Source organism: Lipomyces oligophaga, assembly GCF_038497815.1.
Source record: "Lipomyces oligophaga strain CBS 7107 unplaced genomic scaffold V1516scaffold_7, whole genome shotgun sequence".
NCBI lineage: Eukaryota > Fungi > Ascomycota > Lipomycetes > Lipomycetales > Lipomycetaceae > Lipomyces > [Lipomyces] oligophaga.
Window position 1 is genome coordinate 135,641 of NW_027117791.1, and position 20,465 is coordinate 156,105.

The following is a 20,465-nucleotide window of genomic DNA, read 5'->3' on the forward strand; positions in this document are numbered from 1 at the left end:
TTAATTTCAAGTTAATATATAAGCAAACAAAGGTTACTCTGTTCTCTTCTTTCCCTCCTCCAGTCCGCGAATACGATTTTCCAACTTGGCCTTCTCGGACATAACCCAGCCAGTAATTTTTCCGGTTCCAGAATGAATGACTTCTTGCTCGGACACAAAATCCAAAGGAACTAGTCGAGGCCAGTTCACATAGGCAAGGCCATTAGAAGAGATAAAATATATAGAATAGCCTAAGACAATTATCCAAATGCCGACAAATAATCTAATTGATAGCTTCGTGTCATTTTCACGAGGAAGAAACAATGCCGCACCAATCATCAATAAAGCACCATAGGCAACGTATGGCATGGACTGAATTAATAATGGACGATGATCAACAAAAGGAGTTTCGGATACTTCTTGAGGATGATGATTTCCCAGAAACAGGTCGAAAGCATCTTGTCGTGGACCATCGAAAAAGTTATTTCGAGCATATCTCTCAATAGAATTGCGCAAATCTTTAAGGGCACCTTGTTTAGTTCGCCTTCCTGTACGAGTAAAATCAGTTTTCAAAGCTCCAGTCCCAGAGTAAGCTTTGCTTATGCAATCTGCATTATCCGCCCATATATTTCTGAAAAGATTGACGAATGCAGCATCATCTTCCCAATTTTCACCTTGCTGAAGAACTCCAGCGTCAGTCAGCTGCTTTCTCAAAGTCCAGCCTGCCAACATGCTTTGAACCACATTTGTACGATCAAGGCAATCCATGCAATTAGTCCGGACAACGCCAAATTGCTCCTTTTTGACGCTGATAGATCGCTTTTCTGAATCTTCTGAGCTCTGAAACCAGCCCATAGAGTCTGCACCCATGATAATAAGTCGATCAATAAGTAGCTGAACTCTATGCCATTTCATTCCCTTACATTCGTGATGAAAATCGAAGTAAACGTAATGAACATTAGGATTCTCTAAAAGATTAATTGCTTGCTCATATGCGCTCTTGACAGGCAACTCGTGGCCTTTCTGATTGACAAGATTGACGCAATAATTTGGACCATACAGTGCTGTCTGTTGGGTGAAATGGATTTTCGCCATCTCAAATGCAGTATCAAAAATCTTCAGTTTTGGCTTATACTTGAGATTATTGATTTCAGCCCAATACACGGGAACACTACCTCTAGTTTGCAAGAAGGAATAAGTCTGAACAGCAGGACCAGATCCTAAAATTAACAACTGCTCAGTTTCGTTAAAATTAGAAACATTTCCTTCTGAATCGATTCCTCTGGAAAAATATCTAGTACCGGCCCGGTATCTAGAACGACGAGAAATAAGTCCAAATTGGAATGACGAATTCTTCAGAGAAGCCGTTTCAATTTTGACATCTACAGCAACAAGAATTAGTATAGTCGATAGAAAAAAAATTTAGTAGGAAAGACATACAGCCAAAAATCACCGGAAGTATAAACTCGTTTGCGCTGCCGTTCATGGATGAAAGCTCTATGAGAGGCTGCTGGACAAACTTGTTCCAAAAAAACCTATCATCCGCCTGCTCCCACAAGGGCTTGGAGCCATCGTTTGCGATTTTTGCAAGTCTCTGCATGGAGTTTGTCAGATCCCAAGTATAAGAGAAGTACATGGGTCCAGAGTGAAGATGCCGCTTGAGCAGAGCGAGATAAGAAACTTCGTCACGGTCGCGGGTAACAGCATCAAAAAGCGGAATGAACTCAAATCCAGTTATTTTATAGATTGTATGACCATTGAGGATACCTATTTTGTCGCTTTTAGTGATGACGATGATATACTTTCCGAACCGGAGCTGAATGATGCCCATGATACCTGGGATGGAACTCCCAAAGGCGTCCATTTTCTCCAAGTCACTCTCATCTAAAAAAATAAGTAACCATAGACTCGAAAGATAGCATCTATATCACTATACCGGAAGTAATCGAAAGTTCGCCTGTAGGCTTCGCTACGTGAAGAACTGTTGGCGGCGAGGTCCTGTTGTTGACAAACTGGATCTCCAGCGCAGAACGATAGGAAGAGACGTACAAAGGGCCTGACATTTTGAGCGCAATTCTCTTGCTGTTAAATGTGTATGTTCTATAAAGCTCTACCAATTTCTATGTCTTTCAATCTTATTCTCGTTCATCTGTCGCAAATGGCGGCGTAATAAGAAAGCTTGGAGTTTTTGCTGCTACTTCGTCTTGACTGCAAGACCTGGTCCAAGGTACTTGCTGTGGCTCCCGAGGGGTTCTGGCTCAGTCACATGATCTGAGTAAGATTACGAAATTCGTCATGGCTACGGGTATACACAATATTTGCATTGCTAATTTGATATATTTAGTCAGACTGAAAACAATTAAAACATTACACTTTAATCGCTAGGACCAATCATCTTCTCAGGACGGACCCATTCATCAAACTCCTCAGAAGTGAGCGCATTTAGCTCCATAGCAGACTGCTTCAATGTAAGGCCCTTCTTGTGAGCATTCTTAGCAACCTTAGACGCCATATCGTATCCGATCTTGGGATTGAGAGCAGTAACAAGCATAAGAGATTCATTCATGAGCTGGGCAATGCGCTTTTCGTTCGCAACAATACCCTGAGCGCAATGTACATCAAACGATCGGCAGCCATCAGCAAGAAGTCGAACAGAAGAGAGCAAGTTGCGAATGAGAACAGGCTTAAAAACATTGAGCTCGAATTGACCAGAAGCGCCCGCTACAGTAATAGCGGTGTGGTTGCCAAACACTTGAGCGCAGACCATGGTTAGGGCCTCGTTCTGGGTCGGGTTGACCTTTCCGGGCATAATGGATGAACCAGGCTCGTTCTCAGGAAGAGAAAGTTCATGGTAGCCGCATCGAGGGCCAGATCCGAGGTAACGGATATCTTGAGCAATCTTAAATAGAGAGGCAGCCAAAGTGTTAAGAGCACCAGAGGCTTCAACAATGGCGTCATGGGCAGCAAGAGCCTCAAACTTATTCGGAGCAGTAAGAAACTCTTCTCCAGACAATGCACTGACTTCAGCAGCAATAGCTTCAGCGAACCCCTTCTTAGTATTGAGACCAGTGCCAACAGCAGTACCACCTTGGGCTAGGTATCTCAATCGGGGTAGAGAGCTCTCAACGCGGGCAATACCATTTTCTACCTGGTAGGCATATCCAGAAAACTCTTGTCCCAAAGTAAGCGGAGTTGCATCCTGAAGATGAGTACGCCCGATCTTTATGATGCTTGAAAACTCCTCGGACTTAGCAACAAGAGTCTTATGAAGGTTCTTGAGAGCTGGAAGAAGTGTGCCAGTGATCTCCAGAACAGCGGCAATATGCATAACCGTAGGGAAAGTATCATTGGAAGACTGCGAACGGTTCACGTCGTCGTTCGGGTGAACAGGTTTCTTAGAGCCCAATTCGCCACCAAGGAGCTCAATTGCACGGTTGGAGATGACTTCATTGGCATTCATGTTGGACTGAGTACCAGAGCCAGTCTGAAAAACGACGAGGGGGAAATGATCGTCAAGCTTTCCATCAGCGACCTCCTGAGCAGCTGTCTGGATAGCCTCAGAGATCTTGGGATCAAGACCGTACTTAAGATTGACCTTGGCAGCAGCCTTCTTGAGAATGCCAAAGGCGTGAACAACAGGAAGAGGCATATGCTCGGTTGGTCCGCCGATGTCGAAGTTCATCTTTGAGCGCTGAGTTTGGGCACCCCAGTAGCGATCTGAGGGGACCTCGATAGGTCCAAATGCATCAGATTCAGTTCGATGGGTCTGAGAAGAAGATGTTAGTATTGGAGCAATCATGGTCAAAAATACATCTGAAGGAGTGTGCCCGCCGGTGCAATGAATTTAATAAAATCAAGATGGAGTTCATAAATCTTGTGAAAGTGCGGAGAAGCAGAACTGAATCGTATGACTAAGCGTGTACGTAATACAGATATACACGTGACAACAATTTGAAGTTCGAGGTAGAAGAATGTGGAGTAGAAATAAGTGTTGGTCGCTGAAGGGACCGGTTGCAGACGGACTCAGGAAAATTGATCATTTGGAGAAGGTCGGTCGAACTTCGATTTGAGCTAAATTTCTGCAGCAAAATACTGAACAGCTATGTAAAAGCATGCATAACCAATTGGGTTGGACGCATGCAGTTTGAGTGGATACTTGGTCAAAATATACCTGCGAAAGAGACAGCTCTTACACGGCGTATGACCGGACATGGGACAGGGCTGATGAACCAATTTCTGCCGGCACACTCCAAAACATAACTAAACGGCAGAATACAAAACAGGAGATAATATGCAATTAACTGACCTGTCCAACAACAGAGGAGATCGCAAAAGTGCGAGAAAGCTGGGGATACGCGGAACGAACGGGAGCGATTCCTGCAGCAAGACGAAGCGGACGCGCGCTGCGGAGAGCAGCGGAACGAGCAGTCTGAGAGATCATTTTTGGCGAGAGAAGACAGAAATCGGCAGAAAATTATGCTGAGAACTGCAAATTTGTGGACGATTTTTGGACGATTTTTCTAGCAGTTTCAATCGAATCTGGAGTTCGGGTTGTTCGGTCACTCGTTGGCCCCGACAAATATCGACGGAAAGACGCCCTCAGAAAACGTCGCCTAGCTCTCTGTCTGATAGAGGTCTAGACGGATGCATGCATGTAAGCACGAGGGTCACGTACTGATTGCTCTGCTGTACTGAGTCTTCTCCCTAACAAAGCATTGTTTAGTGTGCTAGGATACGGTTAGGGTAGATCCTATCCCAACGGAGCCAATAAAATGCAGCGCTCTTCCGGTATTGCGCTCGCAGTTTTCCGATGGTCGGATGCTTGTGGTACAATACGCTTAATATAATCTAGTTACGATTGTCATCGTCATGAATTATTATTTCGTATGTGGTAGGGTCAATAATGTAAATTGTACAAAGTTGCATACACGGGCAATATAATTTTTTAGATGATCCTAATATCAGATCGATGGTTGCAGAAACTTCCCAGCCTTCTCGTAGTCAACTAGAAGCTTCAGCAGCTCAAAAATTGGCTTTGCTTCTGCCCTTGGATCTTCAAACTCTCAGAGAGATCATCGGTTATACTTCCTCACTCCCTGGTCCAGATCAAGCTGCGAAACATTTAACGGTATCTATTGTTCAATACATAGTCTTACGTTCGCGAATGCTCAGGCTAAGATAACATAGGATCTGCTCGGTGAATCTGACAACTCACTGCAATTTATCCACGATTTCTGTTCTCGGCGCTGGTCCTCTGGTAACACGCGGTCGCCGTCCTCAGCACCCACTACATCTGCTGCAAATAGAACCGTACATGCAACTACTTCGTCTTCTTCTCTACCGCACAAAAATATTTCCAAACCCTCGGATACACCTATAGTCTCTGATCTAGAAAAATCACATGTCAAAATTCCCAGCAGCCACCAATATTACGTGTCTCCAAAGTATATAGCATGTCGTCTGGGTCTACTATATTTGTCTCTAACAGTCTCACAGAAAATTCTCCGCCTCTGGAACACTCTCCTCGGATCTTTCTTCTGCAAATTCAAAACAATCTTCAAAAAAATCCGTAGCTGCCGAGCTTGGCAAAAACCGTTCGTCTCAATCCATCAAGGTCAAATCACTGCATGAAGTTGAAGACGCTATCAGAATTCTAGAAGTCGAGTACAGTAAGTCTGCTGAACGCACTCCTTGTGATTGCCAGGCGCAGCGACATCCTCTCCTCCAAGTCGCCCCAAATTGTCTCAACTGCGGTAAGATCATATGCGTCAAAGAGGGCATGGGTCCTTGTACTTTCTGCCACACTCCTCTTCTTTCCACTGATGAATACAATGCTATTGTCACAGAACTTAGGCAAGAACGTGGTCATTTGAAATCCGAAATTAATAACGAGCGGCAATCGCACAAAATCCGCTCTCAAAATTCGGCTACAACCTATTCATCCGCCTCGGGATCTATTGGAACTTCTCCGAATATCGTACTTTCTGGACTTGATAATGCGAATGCTCAGCTATCAAATCTGCTACAGTTTCAAGCCACCTCGGCTCAGCGAACTCGTATCATTGATCAAGCCAGTGATTTTGAAATGCCAGGTCAATTAGTGGATCGCTGGTCTACTCCCGCTGAGCGCGCTCTCCAGATCCGCAAGCAGGAGCGAACTTTGAAGCAACTCGAAGCTATGCAAAGAAAACGAAACGGGCGGGGGAAGCGAGTCATTAGTATAGACTTACAAGGCAAAAAAGTTGTCATGCGTGATCACTCCGAAACGGACTATTCATCTGAAGATGATGAAAATATAAATTCCTTACAATCTAGCACTGACGTCGCATCTGCAGTTAAAGCCCAAACTGGATTTAAATCCATATCTTGGAATCCAAGTAATGACGCTGGCCGTTTTATTGTTCCGCACTATTCTTCTTCCTCTTCTTTAACAGCGCACACTGATTCCGAACAATCGAACAAACAGAGCAAGAATTCATCAAAAAACGTTACTTCCCCACCATCTCTCCTACCTGCAGCACTGCAAGAATCTACGTGGTCAAGTACTCCTCGTGTCCTCGACGATGATATGTTTAATTTGAATTTTGTTCCAGCCTGAAGATCAGGTATTTAGAAGATATTTTAAATGATACTTTTGTTTTCATTATACGAGGTTCGCATACATGCATGTGACAAACAAAAAAGGTAGCCGTTTTTTAGATAGAAAAAATACATAAAACCGCACACAAAGTAACCTATAAACACATACTCACTAACCGTCAGATAATGTATTAATCCGATAGTGAATTATCATCGTCTCTAAACTTTTCTTTAAAATTTTCATCTCCTTAACCCATACCATCACGCTTAAGCAGTAGGTCTCAGAGAAGATGCACGCCGCTTCTTAATTTCAGCCCGCTTAACCTTGTCCTCGGCCAAACGGTGAGCAAGCAACTGCTTGTACTCAGCAGCAGCCTCCTGCTGAGCTTTAGAGTTCTTGATCTTGAGAGCAGCACGCTGGCGCTTGCGCTGGAGAGTCTGAGGAGTAACAAGACGCTGAATCTTGGGAGCCTTTGTGTAGGTTTTACCGTTCTTCTCGATAGTACGACGAACAACAAACTTGCGAACATCATCCTCTTCGGTCAGACCCCAGAACTTCTTAATCTTTGAAGCACGCTTGGGTCCAAGACGCTTTGGATGCTCCACGTCGGTCAAACCAGCAATATCTGACTCACCCTGCTTAACGATAGCAAGAGACAAAACAGCAAGATCGTTGGCAACAATGCATCCGCGCACAGACTTACGCTTACGCTCGCCAGTTCGGCGAGGGCGATAGCAAGAGTGACCCTTAGACAGAAGTAGACGAACACGCGAAGGATGCATGACACCCCTAAAATAGTTAGAATGGATGAATCAAAATCTAAATTTCTTAAGATAGAACATACTGCTTCATGGGGAAACCCTGCTTGTCGTTACCTCCGGTAATCTTGAAAACGTAGCCTTTGAATTCATCTCCAAGACTGTCGCCCTCGACTTCCTGACCCATACGCTTCTCAAGGAAGATATGAGTACGACGCTCGTCGTCGACTTCGATGAGCTTCTGAGAGCCGTTCGCAGGATAAGAAATATTAAGCTAAAAATACACGTTAGAATTGAAAATACGAAAAAGGATAAAAGCAAGAATGTCCATGTTCAACTTGATCAAATCCGAACCATTCCTCATTAAATAATGAAACAATCCAAGATATTCCACCACCAAATTGAACGAATTGAGCAAACTAAAGAAAGTATACGAACCTTCATATTGTTTATCAAAATACCACGAAATCACGAACTTCTGGCAAAATGTAGAGAAATCTAAACAACTTAATCTAATTTGTTAATCATCACTCGACAATGCGAAGCACGATCTAGCGTATCGCGTTGAGCCCGCCCGATGATACTTCTCCCAGGCGTAATGAGGGGTGTGACTGTTGATGTAGGGCTTTCTGAAGCCCTCCCTGTAAGCAATGAGCTACTTGTATTCAAATAGGCAGCTAGCTTTCTCCAAGTTAAGAGTCGAATTTATAGACTATCGGATATCGGATGTTATAATTATAATTGGAAAAAAAAATTAAGCATTGCTGAAATATGATATCTAGCGTGAAATGAATATAAGTGTTAAATAGAAGGTTCTCGTGCGCTAATTCAGTACTTGAGCAATCGAATGAGATGCAGTCGCCTTGAAAACTCCCATGTCTTCCAAATTTTGTAGCATCTACGCGACATCAAACCAGTATAGAGTGATTTTTGGTAATCCGCTTCCAGCTCGGAATTCAAACCTATTTGGTCGTCCTAGTTCATATTGTCCTCTTGTCCTATTGTCTGATTGATCTACATATTACCTTCTACAGTTGGGAGTTTTGTTTCTCAGTAGACCCAAGAGATCCATCGCGTTTCCATGTAATATTTCTTATAGTAAATTACACATCTATATGAGTATTCTAACACGACACTCAAGATGAATAAGAAGAGCGTCTCTTTCGCCTCTTCTTTAGCTGCATCTCCAGATTTGTTCGCTCGTCTCTTGCCATCTGTCTATCTGGAAAAGCATCTTACTTTGGATCCCCCGGTTCGTCCTTCACTACGGACGCCTACACAATTTCGGCAATGTTCAATCAATACATCCTCTTTGCCTGACACCTTTGGCTCCGCTGTCGTTCGTTTCGGTGACTCAATTGCCATTTGCGGAATTACTGGCTTTCTCGTGGACTCTGTGGATGTTTGCTCGACGTTGTATACAAATATTGACATTGCTGGTCGAACAGGTATGCCTCTTCCTCAGTACATGGCAATGTCGCAATGGATGTTCGACACCGTTCGGTTTCTTGATCTATACGATGTGTCACAGTTAAACGTATCGGGTACATTAAAAACTCTTGTTTTGCAGGCGCAAATACAACTGCTTTCGCCAGTTGAATCTGCCGATGTTGCGTGGGCTTCTCTAATCTGCGCTCTCATTGATACAAAGATCCCAAAGGCTATAGTAGCCACAGAAGAGCAAATCATGTCTCCAGACTATCGGCCAGTCGACTATATTCGGTTTTCTAGATCAGAGGCAACTCCTTTGGTTTTAAACTATTCTCGGTCAAGTTTACCTTGGTGTGTTAATTTTGGAGTAATGACGAATCCCATCTCTCTTGTGCTCGCTGATTTGGAAGGTAAAGTCGAGGAACTCACAGTGGAAGGAAAAATATCGCTTATTGTAACTGCTTCGAGCGACGACATCGAAAGCATATCAATAGAATCAGGGAAAAGTGAAATTACGTCCCAACAAGTTAAAGAATGTATTAAGTTGGCCCGCTCCAGAGCCAATGAGCTGGACAAGACTCTACAACGGCATCTAGAACAAACGTCTATTAACAAATAAAGTAATAATGTACAAAAAGGTATAAAATCAAAAACTGTTGCTGTAATTAAAAAAAAACTCCAAAGGGCTAATCCAAGTATTGATGCTGTGTACGTTCAAATGCCAGACAGGTTCGTTCTGTATCCATTGTTGCAACCAAGCCGATATCCCTCCTTTACAAACGTGCTCAAACAACCTATAGTTGCCTTTTCCTTCTCTCGGATAGGATCTGGCATCAAGTCACTTGAAAAAATACAGTGCATCAGCATTCTAGGCTTGTATTTCAAATCAGGTAGAAGCTTTGGTGTAATAAGGAAATATTGACTTTGGTCATTTGAGCAAGCAATATCAACCATTCGTCCATGGACGACTCTTTCATTGCGTGGATCCATGCCCTGATTAATCTCATCCACTACTCGGAACGGTGACTTTGTCACGCCTTGAAGTGCCATTAAATAGAAAATTGTAGACACCGACCGTTCACCTCCAGATTGACGCTGGTGCGTCAGCAATTGTAACTGTTCATTCTCACGAAATCGAACTTTTATTTCGATACACCATTTCTCAAAATCCTCATCTTTTCCTAAATTAATTTTCCCCTCACATCCTATTGATCGAAACGCTTCGGCGAAACCATCAGATATTTTGTTGATTAAAGAATCTAATTCAGCTTCCCAGGTTGACCGAAGCTTCATGATCTCTGCGTTTCCTTCGGTTACTAGTTTTGAATTTTGATCTACCTTTTTTTGTAACGTAGTAATTTGCCTCGCTCGACGATCAAACTGTTCAACTGCGTTGATATTTCCTTCAACATCTCCAAGCTGACTTTGCAAGGTCTCTAATTGTCTGTCAATGTCTTCAACAGCAAGAAGCTCAGGACGCTCATTCAAAAAATTATATATTTCGTGAATTTCATTCTGCGAAAATTCTTTGCTAAGCTTCTCTTGCTTTTCTTTAGCTTCTTGCGCCAGTGCCATAGACTTCCGCTTAACTAAATAATTCCAATATTAGCGACCCAGGCGTTGTTATTCCTGTTCTTGTGCATTCTTTACATACCTTCTCGCCGCTCTTCCTTTAAAGCTCGAAGACCAGATTCAGCTTGGACCATAAGTTTTTGAAGCTGCTGGACATCACTGGAAGCCTTAACCTGATTCAAGAACGCTTTCGAAACGTTCATTTTTGCCATGACACATGACTGAGCAATCTCGATAAGTTTCGAGATATATTTGTCACGTTTGTTAAGTACTAGTTTAATTTTCACCTTCAATTCGCCGATTTCTTCTGCCACAGTATCAGGTCTATTTTCAGCTTCCTTGATTGATTCCATTAAATTCACTCGTGCGACTTGCTCATGATTCCATTTTCGACTGATTGAATCCAGCACATTTTTTGATTTTTCTAACGAGTGCTATTACACAGGTTAAATGAGCCGAGTAACAAAAAATTTTTACTTACTAATTGGCCTGCCAAATCTGCAAATTTCTGCTTCACTTCTTGACGTTTCACGAAGACCTTGCGTCTCTCCTCTTCTAATTCATCCAAATGGCTTCTTACCTCTTGAAGCTGATCCTGCACATCTTCAGCCTCAGTTCTGCTGGACGAGGAATTTACCAAAAAACGGGCATCTCTGAGTTGTTGGGTTGATTTCAAGCTATCCCGTTCACCATAGTCGGATACTCTCACGTATACAGAGTTGCGTCCTGATATGTAACGAGAAATCAACGGGCCTCCTGACGGTTTCTTGGCCAGATCTATGTATCGGACTTGCTGCGCTGTCAAGCCCTGACGATTGAAGGCAACTTTGTTCAGATTTGTTTGATGACAAAGCATATTAAGTACGGGATCCGGTCCAGTTACAAGATCTGATACCCATGACTCGAAACCCATTTTCTGTAGTTCCTCAGTGGAACAATCAGGCTTCCAAGAGCTGAGTGTCGAATGCTCACTTCGCGAGTATTCGGCAGCAGAGATGTTACATTTCAGCTCGTCCAACACTTTCTTGGTGAACAGAAGGTAGTCATCCCTTGAAAGACAAGTGAAGGTAAGTAAGGCAGTCCGCTTTGTTGTGCCTTCGACCGCGAAATCCGTCATCTGGTCTTTGATGGACATCGACAGAAGAGGAGGTTCAAATATCTCTTGCTTGAATAATTCCTTGTTTTCACGTAACCAAATAACAGCACGATAAGTATCACTATCCACCCTTCGCAGATGTTCAAGCTTTTTCGCGTCCTCTGAACTTAGTTTATTAATCTGAATTTGTAGATCCTGCTCTTTACGCTGAGATCTGGAAGCTTCCTGAGATATCCGTGTTATTTCTGCGTCCAGATCTTCCATTTCATTTTTGACTTCACGTTCACTAGCCTTTAAAGTATTAATTTCTCGTTTTATTTTTAATATTGCGTTACCGTCAGGTTTGTTGGACTCGTTTTGTAGAAATTCGTCTATCTTCTTTAGATGTCTCTTGTCGTGGTCAAGTTTCTCTTTGGCTTTCAAAGCGCTAGATTTTATTCCTGAAATTTCACTTGTCCAGTTTTCTATCTCAGTATCGAAGGATTCCCGTTGGCTATATTTCTCTTTCAATGAGCGCTCTATAACTTTGAAAGATTCTTGAGCTTTCGAATAGACTGCGGAAGTGGCCTGGACTTTTTCCTGAAACAGATCAGCTGTTCTGCCAGCTGGAGAAGTAGCTTCTTCCTGCTCCTTAACTTGAGCGGAAAGAGTGCGCATTTGTTCCCGCAGTGCTGAATACTGAGCGCTCATTTGCTTCCACTCTACAAAAGGTCGAGAACGTTCAAGTTCTTGCATTTGCGCCATAACTTTGTCGCGCTGTCTGAACCTATCTGCTTCCTCACGAGATCGTTCTTGCAGTTCGATTAAACGTTCGAGCTCATTAGAATCCTTTGTAGTTGTTTCGACCAGTTGAGTGTGAGTCTGAGAAAGAACGGCAAGACGTCTATGGCGTTCGACCATGTCGATTGATCCTGCTGCGCGTTCAGTTTCTACAAGAAGTTTTTGAGGAGACATATGTGCAAATTCCGCCACTTTATCCTGTGGTAAAAATTGGCATAGATTATCAATTTGAATATTGAACGACTTAACAAGCGTGGAAATTGTCATGCTCGAGACAGATTTGCCTATAGAGTTAGTTGGCTGTATTAAGCTTTTAATAAATGTAAAATACCATTTAAAATCCAAGTGGACTTGTTATCTTTAAATATGGTGCGCTCGATTATGGGATTGCTGGCCCCGCACTGGCCCTCAAGTTCGATCGTGACGGTCGCCATAGAGCTTCCTAGTTTAACAAACTGGCCAATCTCTTTTGCGCGCCCAAGTACCTAGCAAAATTGTTAATATAGCAAACAAGTGGGCATATTAGTTATATCTGCGCACCTCCGGTCGGCCACCCAGACCGAGAGCAATCGCACAAACAAGAGTACTCTTTCCAGTACCATTTGGTCCAATAATCATATTTAATGAAGGGCCTGGCCGAAATTCAGCATTTGAATAGGTAACAAAATCATGCATAGCAATGCGCCGGATTGCGCCAGGTGCATGGATGCGCTCATCAGAAAGAGAAATATTCGAGGGAGGTACTAAATCAGTTCCGTTGAATGTTGAGCTTGACTTGTTTGGCCTCTTTCGTTTTGTCCGAGTTGGATCATCCCAAGAATTTGATAATTTACGCGATGGAGCCATGATTCGTGTTAGTTTGTCTCTGGAGATTTTTGTTCAGTTCATCGAGCACAATCTCAGTTTGAACGCGTCGCGGAGGACGCGTTCCAACTCGACGTCATGTGATTTGGATCATGTGATGCGCTTTGACTAGGGATATAGTAGGCAAAACCAACCAAAAGTAGAAGCACAGAATCAAAAAAGATCGAAGAAAAAAAATTGAGTAGCTGCATATAACAATATTGAATTTAGACAAACAATAATTATATTATCAAGGGGTCTTGAAGTAATAGTAAAATAACAAAAATTCTAAAGTCCCAGTAGATCGACAGTCGGGAGAAAAAAGTCTATCGGGAACTTGTCGAGAAAGGGAATAAAATTATTTTATATGTTGATAGACTGGATTTTTTGATTTAGCGCCCTTTCGCGTCTGTTTTCTCTTGTTTCTAATAGTTATTTCTGCATTACTTGCTGTGTTTTTATCTGCTTGCACTATTATTCCGACCCTAACAGGCTTTTTTTCGCGGATAACACTGTATCAGCACATTTTTCCCCAGATTCGTTGATCTTCATACAGATTTTTTCGATTCGATGTCGTCCAATTCTATCAAATTACTTGCAGGAAACTCGCATCCAGAGCTGGCCAAGCTTGTTAGCATGAGGTATTTTCCTTTTTATGTTCGTCTTTCTTAGTATCGTCTAACGCTTTGTTTGCAGACTGGGTATCGAACTTTCGAAAATCGCAGTGTTCCAATATTCCAACCAGGAAACTTCGGTCACGATCGGAGAATCTGTTCGTGATGAAGATGGTTAGTCTTCGCCTTTCAGATTTCTCATTTTGCTTAGTCTAATGTTTTAGTCTTCATTCTTCAGACTGGCTGTGGGGAAATTAATGACAACCTTATGGAGCTTTTGATCATGATCAATGCCTGTAAAACAGCCTCTGCGCGTCGCATTACCGCCGTTATTCCGAACTTTCCCTACGCTCGACAGGACAAAAAGGATAAGTCACGAGCACCCATCACGGCGAAACTCATGGCGAACATGCTTCAAACAGCTGGTTGTAATCATGTTATCACTATGGATTTGCATGCTTCTCAAATCCAGGGATTCTTCGATGTTCCTGTCGACAATCTTTACGCAGAACCTTCTGTCCTAAAATACATTCGTGAGAATGTTGACCATGCTAATGCGGTAATTGTATCTCCCGATGCCGGTGGTGCTAAACGAGCAGCTGCGCTTGCCGACCGACTGGATCTCAACTTCGCCCTTATCCACAAAGAACGACAGCGCGCTAATGAAGTTTCTCGCATGGTTCTTGTTGGCGATGTTGCCGGGAAAGTTGCCCTGTTGGTGGATGATATGGCTGATACTTGTGGCACTCTCGTCAAGGCTGCAGAGACCTTGACCACTCATGGTGCCATTGGGGTCGTTGCCATTGTCACCCATGGCATCTTATCTGGTAAAGCCATCGAGCGCATCTCTGCAAGTAACCTGACCAAGGTCATTTGCACGAACACCGTTCCTCACGAGGATAAGAAGCTAATATGTCCAAAACTGGATACTATTGACATTAGCCCGACTCTGGCAGAGGTATGATCTCTTGGTCTATTGTTCATATCAGGTATTAACTTTTTCTCAGAGCATACGTCGTCTACATAATGGCGAAAGTGTTTCCTACCTTTTCACTCATGTTCCTTTATAACATCTGAACAACAAAATCATGGAGTTAGAATACAAATTTCACGTTTTAATTTATGTAGAATACGACAAATTTATTTTCAAATCTACAACCACAGTAAGCAAGCAATTATACATCAATATCCAGGGAATGAAACTATCATTAGAAAACTTCTAAGCATTAACCAGGGCTATACCTGGCGTCCCGGGAACTGCAGCTTCAGCTTCCTTTTTAAACTCAATCGCTACCTCTTCTCCTGTGGCAATATTCTTAGCAGTAGATAAGCCCTCCGTAATCACATACGCCTCTATGCTTTCACTTCCGATTCCACGCTGCAGTAAAGCTAAGGCTGTCTTGACAGTTTCAACTTCGTTGAACGATAGCTTACGATTGAACACCACATCGGGTGACTCCTTACCACCAGTTAATCTATACTTCAGATGGTTCACAAACGGCATCGACCGCTTCATGTCTCCTAATTTTTGGACTTTCTGCGTTAACTCAGACGAGAATTTAAGCGACACCTGGCAAAATCTGTTAGAATTTTATCCTATCAAGCACAAATAATTTCCATCACTTACACTGTCAAATGCATCCCGCACTAAATCCAAATACTGTTCCTGCCAGCCAGGGAACTGAAGAGCAACATAAAGTACTAGTCGTGTAGGCTTCTTAGGATCAAATGTCACCGGTTTGCCTTTCTTTTGCTTCTTGATATTAGCGCCTTCTGTCTCACGAATCGAGCGCGAAATATTTCGAACGTATTCCAGCGCTCCTGTAAGCCCGTTGTCAATCGGTTTCGATATCTTCGGAAATTGCGCAAACTGAACGGATTCAGGCTTCTTCAAAACCTCGCTCCAAATGTATTCAGCAAAATGTGGCGCAATCGGCGTAAGTAAGAGTGCCTGAACTTCAATATAGCGCAATACTAATTCTCGATGCATCCCTGTACCCACAGACGTCGCCTCGCGATAATAATCACGAGCAGCTTGAAAGTCATACAAACCAGTCTTTAGTGCAGCCTTATAGAATGCACCGCTATAATTAACCTTGGTCTGCTGAATCAATACATTCATCTCGTTCTCAAATGCTTGATCCAAGAAAGAATCGGTAGGTCCCACTCTGAGCTTATCAATTCCTTTTACTTGCTCTTCGCACCATTCGCGCAATGTGTACAGACGAAGGATCATCGCATTCGCATTTGATTCGTCAAAATTAGCATCCTCAAATGTATCTCCCGCATCAGCAAGCGCAATTCTCGCACAATCAGCTCCAAACTTTTCAACAGTTTCTTTCAATGTCATAAAATTACCGGTACTTTTTGACATCTTCTCGTTGTTGAGCAAAAGGTGGCCGTTCGCACGAACACCTCGAGGCCAATATTTTTTCGGGAACAGAGCGACATGGCAGTACATGAAGAAGGTCAAATGGTTGTTGATCAGATCCTTGCCCGAAACACGCACATCCACAGGATAAAAATATTCAAATTCTCTTCTCATAGCCTCTAGTTTATCTTTTGCAATTGTAGTATTCTCAGGATAATCAGAGCGCGTAAAAATGTAATCAAAGACTTCGTCTGTCATCTCATCCACAGTCACATTCGCTAGACCTTTGGTCTTACCAAAAATATCGGAATGTAAATGATGAGCAATGGTGTAATAAGCCATGTACACAGTTGAGTCTGATAAACTCTCCACTAAATACTGAGGGTCCCATGGCAGACGTGTACCAAGACCATACGAACGTGCACAGGCCCAGTTATTAAGCCACTCCAAAACGGACTCAAACGCATGACGAGATTCGATGCTATAAGTATTCATACTATGTAACAGTTCGCTAGTCTCATTTTTCCAGCTCTCCTCACCGTAATCCATGTACCACTGATCCTCTAAAGAAACAACGCATTCATCGCCACTTCTAGACATCACAAGACCTTCAGGCTCATTGTATACAAAAGCATCTTTGGACGCAACCAAGTCGTTCTTAACTTTGTTCTTTGCAACTTCCACTTTCTCACCCTTGTACTTGCCAATGACCATAGTGCCCTGGTAGAACCCATCCTTATATGCAATCTCCTTGGCCTTGGCTAATAGCTCCTTGTCTTTCGGTGATTGGATTTTGAACTCCTTGACGAGCTCAATTGCAATCAAATTTCCGTACGAAGGCGTAGAGATAATCGGGATCGGCTGTAAGGATGCCCATTCTTTCTCAATATGATAGTATTCTGCCTTCTTTGCGAGATCACTTACAGTCGCGTAATCATCCGGCGAATCTGAGGGAACAGACGTCACTACGCCTGTGCCCTTTGTCGCAAGAATGGTCTCCATAGGAAGAACTCGAACCTCAGGATAAACACTGAGAGGAGCATGGATTTTAGCACCGATGAGAACCTTTCCAGGAATTTCACAAACAAGTTTGACTTCGCCTCGTACGGGAGTAATATTCTGAAAACTCATGTTCCTTGCTGCACGAGATGTGCAAATGTAATATTCAGATTCGGAAATCGCGTACATGCCGTAGGTGATATTAGGACTTACGAAACAGCATGTTTGACCGTACATAGTTTCAGGACGGAGAGTTGCCGCAACAAGAAACACATTAACATCATCAACTTTAGAATCGGCCTGGGCTAGAATATCCTTAGCAGCGGTCGGCCATTCTAAAATTTTTATTTTCACGGCAGTATATTCCTGAGGGTTAACACCTTCGCCACTTTGACGGTCATGATCCATGCATGGCTGACCGTCCTTAGGCGAGTAGATGGTGTATCGCAAACCGAATTTTACCTTATTGAGCTTCTTCAAGGAATTCATCTCCCATCTAACAAAAGCATCATAAAATGGATTAGCATCCGTCGTAACAAAGCTTCGTCTCCAGTCAATTCTCGCACCAAAGGAGTTACAGTCTGTTATGCACTGAGGAGGAAAGAATTGAAACCAATGGTGAGGATCTGCAAACTTCTTTACTTCCTCTCGTGGTATTCCTAGTTGGAGCATGATTTCGTACTGAAATTTCGAGCGTCCTTGCTTGGCGGCAGCTTTCGACTTTTTCGCACGAAACTTGGTAGGATCACCCTTGGAAGATTCTGCGGCCGCCTTAGCAGCAGCAGCAGCAGCTTCAGCTTCAGCTTCAGCCTCGGCGTCTTCATCTTCCTGTCTCGGGCCGTTTTCAAAATTTTCACCGAACAGCTCAATTTCACGAAGAAGCTTGTCAGCACATGCCTAGAAACTAGTTAAAACTAAAGTCGACCATGATCTTCATTTACAAACCTTGATAGGCATCCCAGTGCAGTGGAATCCGAGAGGAAACAGCGATCGCCGTCCAATCATACGCTCATAGCCAGTCTGAAACTCGATCTTACTCAGAGTAAAAGCATGACCTGCATGAAGAACACCGTTCATATATGGGTAAGCCATGGTGCCCATGAATTTTGGAAATTTTTCGTGGAGTTCGTCGGGATCAGTGATGTTCGATGATTCCTCGAGAGAAGGAGGGTCGATTTCGAATACTTTTGCATCTGCCCATAGCTTCTGATACTTTTTCTCAGAAGCTATCAAAGCATCTCGCTTTTCAGTCTGTTCATATAAATTAGAACTGAACTCCTGGCAATATAAAGTGTATAAAAACTTGCATTTTCCATGACCAAAGTTTTGGCCGGAGTACCATTTTTAGTGCTCATTATATCGGCAGTTTTTCTCAGAAATTTAAGCTAAACTTCACAATTCAGTTTTGAGACGAATATAACAGCCAAAATAACCGAATCTCACTATCTAGTGGGGTATTCTTATATAATTACAGCTAGCCAACCGTCTTCAGTAAAGGTTCGTAGGCATGCGAGAGTGATGGAAAGAAATATATCCGTGGGTTGGGGCATACAAGTATGAGTATTCCAAAAATTTTGCTCTTCTGAATTTATTACACTTATTATAGGTTTACGCCGAATCTGAGTTATGGCGTAATCAAACACGCATAGATGAACAATTTTTAAAATTTATTTTGCAATTGATGAAGTTATACCTTATTCGTCATGCTGGTAAGAAAATGATAATTTTTGGAAGGTGGAATATTCGCTGACGAAGTGCAGAATCAACCGACAACTGCCGGCATATCTACGCGGGCGTCCGCGATAGTCATTTAACTGAGCGCGGCATTTTGCAAGCGAAAGCGCTTGCAATGCAGTTTGTTGACGATCAAAGTGTCCGTAGAGTTTACTGCTCAACACTGACTCGCGCATTGCAGACTGTATCGGTACTTACTCAGATCTGTTCTGAGGTGGATGTTATACCCACGGAGTTACTGAACGAGAAAGATTTTGGAAGTCTAGAGGGTAAATCCTTCAGTGCGAAATCTTTGACAGAAAATGATGGAGAGTCTGAATCATCTATCCATAATCGTTTAATTAACTTTTTGTCGGACTTGTGTTCTGATCTGACGACCATGGCAGATACAGACTCTGTCCTTATAGTTTCGCATGGCGTGGCTATTAATCAACTTTTACTAATTTTACAACGACGATTTAGATTTCATCAGGATTGGCCGATGCTTGGAAATGCAATGTTCCATATGATTACTCTGGATTTTAGTCAGGATCGATTTTTTCATGCAGTCGTTCGAGAGCATCATCATCTTGTTCATTTGGCAAATGTTTCACGTATATCTGGTTTGGTCAAATACGATCCAAAACAGACTAGGCTAGATAATTTTTCTGCTAAATAAAAGGTATGCTTGTTCCAGACTTCTACCGTACTCTTGTACAGTTTTTACACTTTATGTGATGAAAAACACTTTCACAGACCTGATCCGACGCGTTTGCGGTTGAGGATATCCATTTGCCTTTTTTTCTGATATTGTGTATTATTTTACGTTGATCTAAGTTACTTACATATTATAGTTCTGTTCTTGCATGCTCATTGAAAGTTGTGTCTGCCACCGCCTAGACCACCGTAAATTCCGCAGAATAATGTGATCTCAGGAGTCTGTTGCCTATTCACTTTAAAAAATTAGTCCAATTATAATTTTATTCAATAATACCCAATATTCAAAAATCTTAGAAAACTATACTCCCTACGAGTGGTTCAGGGCGAGTAGAAAACACGATCTTCCTCCGAATAACCTCCACGAACTCAACATGATTTCCGTAGCCATTCCCAGAATCGTCTGAATTTCTGTTATGCAAATGCAGATCATGTGGATCGTCTTGACGTCTCATAACTCCGACTGGTTGTTTTAGATCTACCAATTTGCCTTCTAATCGCTGATGGTTCCCTATCCATAACCATGGTACTTGTCCTTCAAAAGTAAGCCTTCCAATCTCGGCCTCTTCTTCTAAATCATCGCTTTTTAAAGGAGCAATATGTAATAATCCTTGAATTTCCATCAGTGCCAGTCCAGAAGGAGTCTGGATAACTTGTGAGAGCAGATCGGTCTGTGACCTCTCTGTCGACGCGTCAAGACGCGTATCTAGAGATAATAGAGCCGAGGGCATGTTTGTGAGTGGATAATACAAATTAACGAAGAAAGAAATACGCGAATTATTATAAACCTTCGCGAGATACTAAAGATTGAGCTACCTTGAAGAAAAACCTGTTACTTGAGAATAGAATATAGTGGGTGAATCTTGTGAGCTCCCAATTACAATTTATTGTACCAATTCCCATTCTATAATCAGGCCTCAACAAAACAAAGTCAAAATCAAATCAAACAGAACTAGAAAATTTTCAAATTCTATATGGTCACTCGTGAACATAGTTATAGCAAATGAACTCG

The 20,465-nt window shown here is 42.6% G+C and overlaps 10 protein-coding genes across 10 annotated transcripts; 4 read left to right on the plus strand and 6 right to left on the minus strand.

The window, feature by feature from the left end:
* Nucleotides 1-33: 33 nt before the first annotated feature.
* Nucleotides 34-1,843, minus strand: V1516DRAFT_628189 (SacI homology domain-containing protein; the record flags this gene model as incomplete). The annotated part of the gene is made up of 2 exons (XM_066919827.1): nt 34-1,361; nt 1,420-1,843. The coding sequence occupies 2 exons, from the start codon at nt 1,841-1,843 to the stop codon at nt 34-36; spliced, it is 1,752 nt and encodes a 583-aa protein (XP_066775529.1).
* A 453-nt stretch (nt 1,844-2,296) lies between these two features.
* On the minus strand, nt 2,297-4,529 carry V1516DRAFT_679515 (L-Aspartase-like protein). The gene is made up of 2 exons (XM_066922945.1): nt 4,286-4,529; nt 2,297-3,745 (listed from the first exon to the last, which is right to left on the minus strand). The coding sequence occupies exons 1-2, from the start codon at nt 4,418-4,420 to the stop codon at nt 2,354-2,356; spliced, it is 1,527 nt and encodes a 508-aa protein (XP_066775530.1). The 5' UTR covers nt 4,421-4,529; the 3' UTR covers nt 2,297-2,353.
* Nucleotides 4,530-4,891: 362 nt separating this feature from the next.
* V1516DRAFT_679518 (putative zinc finger motif, C2HC5-type-domain-containing protein) lies at nt 4,892-6,724 on the plus strand. The gene is made up of 3 exons (XM_066922946.1): nt 4,892-5,107; nt 5,167-5,423; nt 5,476-6,724. Exons 1-3 carry the CDS (start codon nt 4,949-4,951, stop codon nt 6,575-6,577), a joined length of 1,518 nt encoding a protein of 505 aa, XP_066775531.1. The 5' UTR covers nt 4,892-4,948; the 3' UTR covers nt 6,578-6,724.
* V1516DRAFT_505563 (40S ribosomal protein eS6) lies at nt 6,702-8,066 on the minus strand. The gene is made up of 3 exons (XM_066919130.1): nt 7,672-8,066; nt 7,404-7,591; nt 6,702-7,348 (listed from the first exon to the last, which is right to left on the minus strand). The coding sequence occupies exons 1-3, from the start codon at nt 7,672-7,674 to the stop codon at nt 6,826-6,828; spliced, it is 714 nt and encodes a 237-aa protein (XP_066775532.1). The 5' UTR covers nt 7,675-8,066; the 3' UTR covers nt 6,702-6,825.
* Nucleotides 8,041-9,407, plus strand: V1516DRAFT_679522 (uncharacterized protein). The gene has a single exon (XM_066922947.1). It carries the CDS (start codon nt 8,459-8,461, stop codon nt 9,365-9,367), a length of 909 nt encoding a protein of 302 aa, XP_066775533.1. The 5' UTR covers nt 8,041-8,458; the 3' UTR covers nt 9,368-9,407.
* Nucleotides 9,408-9,414: 7 nt separating this feature from the next.
* V1516DRAFT_505507 (uncharacterized protein) lies at nt 9,415-13,481 on the minus strand. Its single transcript, XM_066919129.1, has 5 exons — nt 12,737-13,481; nt 12,528-12,681; nt 10,802-12,480; nt 10,403-10,754; nt 9,415-10,337 (listed from the first exon to the last, which is right to left on the minus strand). The coding sequence occupies exons 1-5, from the start codon at nt 13,040-13,042 to the stop codon at nt 9,463-9,465; spliced, it is 3,366 nt and encodes a 1,121-aa protein (XP_066775534.1). The 5' UTR covers nt 13,043-13,481; the 3' UTR covers nt 9,415-9,462.
* On the plus strand, nt 13,223-14,846 carry V1516DRAFT_713440 (phosphoribosyltransferase-like protein). Its single transcript, XM_066924310.1, has 4 exons — nt 13,223-13,680; nt 13,736-13,827; nt 13,878-14,611; nt 14,661-14,846. The coding sequence occupies exons 1-4, from the start codon at nt 13,610-13,612 to the stop codon at nt 14,721-14,723; spliced, it is 960 nt and encodes a 319-aa protein (XP_066775535.1). The 5' UTR covers nt 13,223-13,609; the 3' UTR covers nt 14,724-14,846.
* V1516DRAFT_679531 (uncharacterized protein) lies at nt 14,779-18,529 on the minus strand. Its single transcript, XM_066922948.1, has 4 exons — nt 18,331-18,529; nt 17,969-18,274; nt 15,281-17,920; nt 14,779-15,223 (listed from the first exon to the last, which is right to left on the minus strand). The coding sequence occupies exons 1-4, from the start codon at nt 18,376-18,378 to the stop codon at nt 14,873-14,875; spliced, it is 3,345 nt and encodes a 1,114-aa protein (XP_066775536.1). The 5' UTR covers nt 18,379-18,529; the 3' UTR covers nt 14,779-14,872.
* Nucleotides 18,530-18,628: 99 nt separating this feature from the next.
* V1516DRAFT_679533 (histidine phosphatase superfamily) lies at nt 18,629-19,732 on the plus strand. Its single transcript, XM_066922949.1, has 3 exons — nt 18,629-18,732; nt 18,784-19,418; nt 19,591-19,732. Exons 1-2 carry the CDS (start codon nt 18,705-18,707, stop codon nt 19,413-19,415), a joined length of 660 nt encoding a protein of 219 aa, XP_066775537.1. The 5' UTR covers nt 18,629-18,704; the 3' UTR covers nt 19,416-19,418; nt 19,591-19,732.
* On the minus strand, nt 19,533-20,368 carry V1516DRAFT_679535 (Ctf8-domain-containing protein). Its single transcript, XM_066922950.1, has one exon. It carries the CDS (start codon nt 20,182-20,184, stop codon nt 19,747-19,749), a length of 438 nt encoding a protein of 145 aa, XP_066775538.1. The 5' UTR covers nt 20,185-20,368; the 3' UTR covers nt 19,533-19,746.
* Nucleotides 20,369-20,465: the final 97 nt, after the last annotated feature.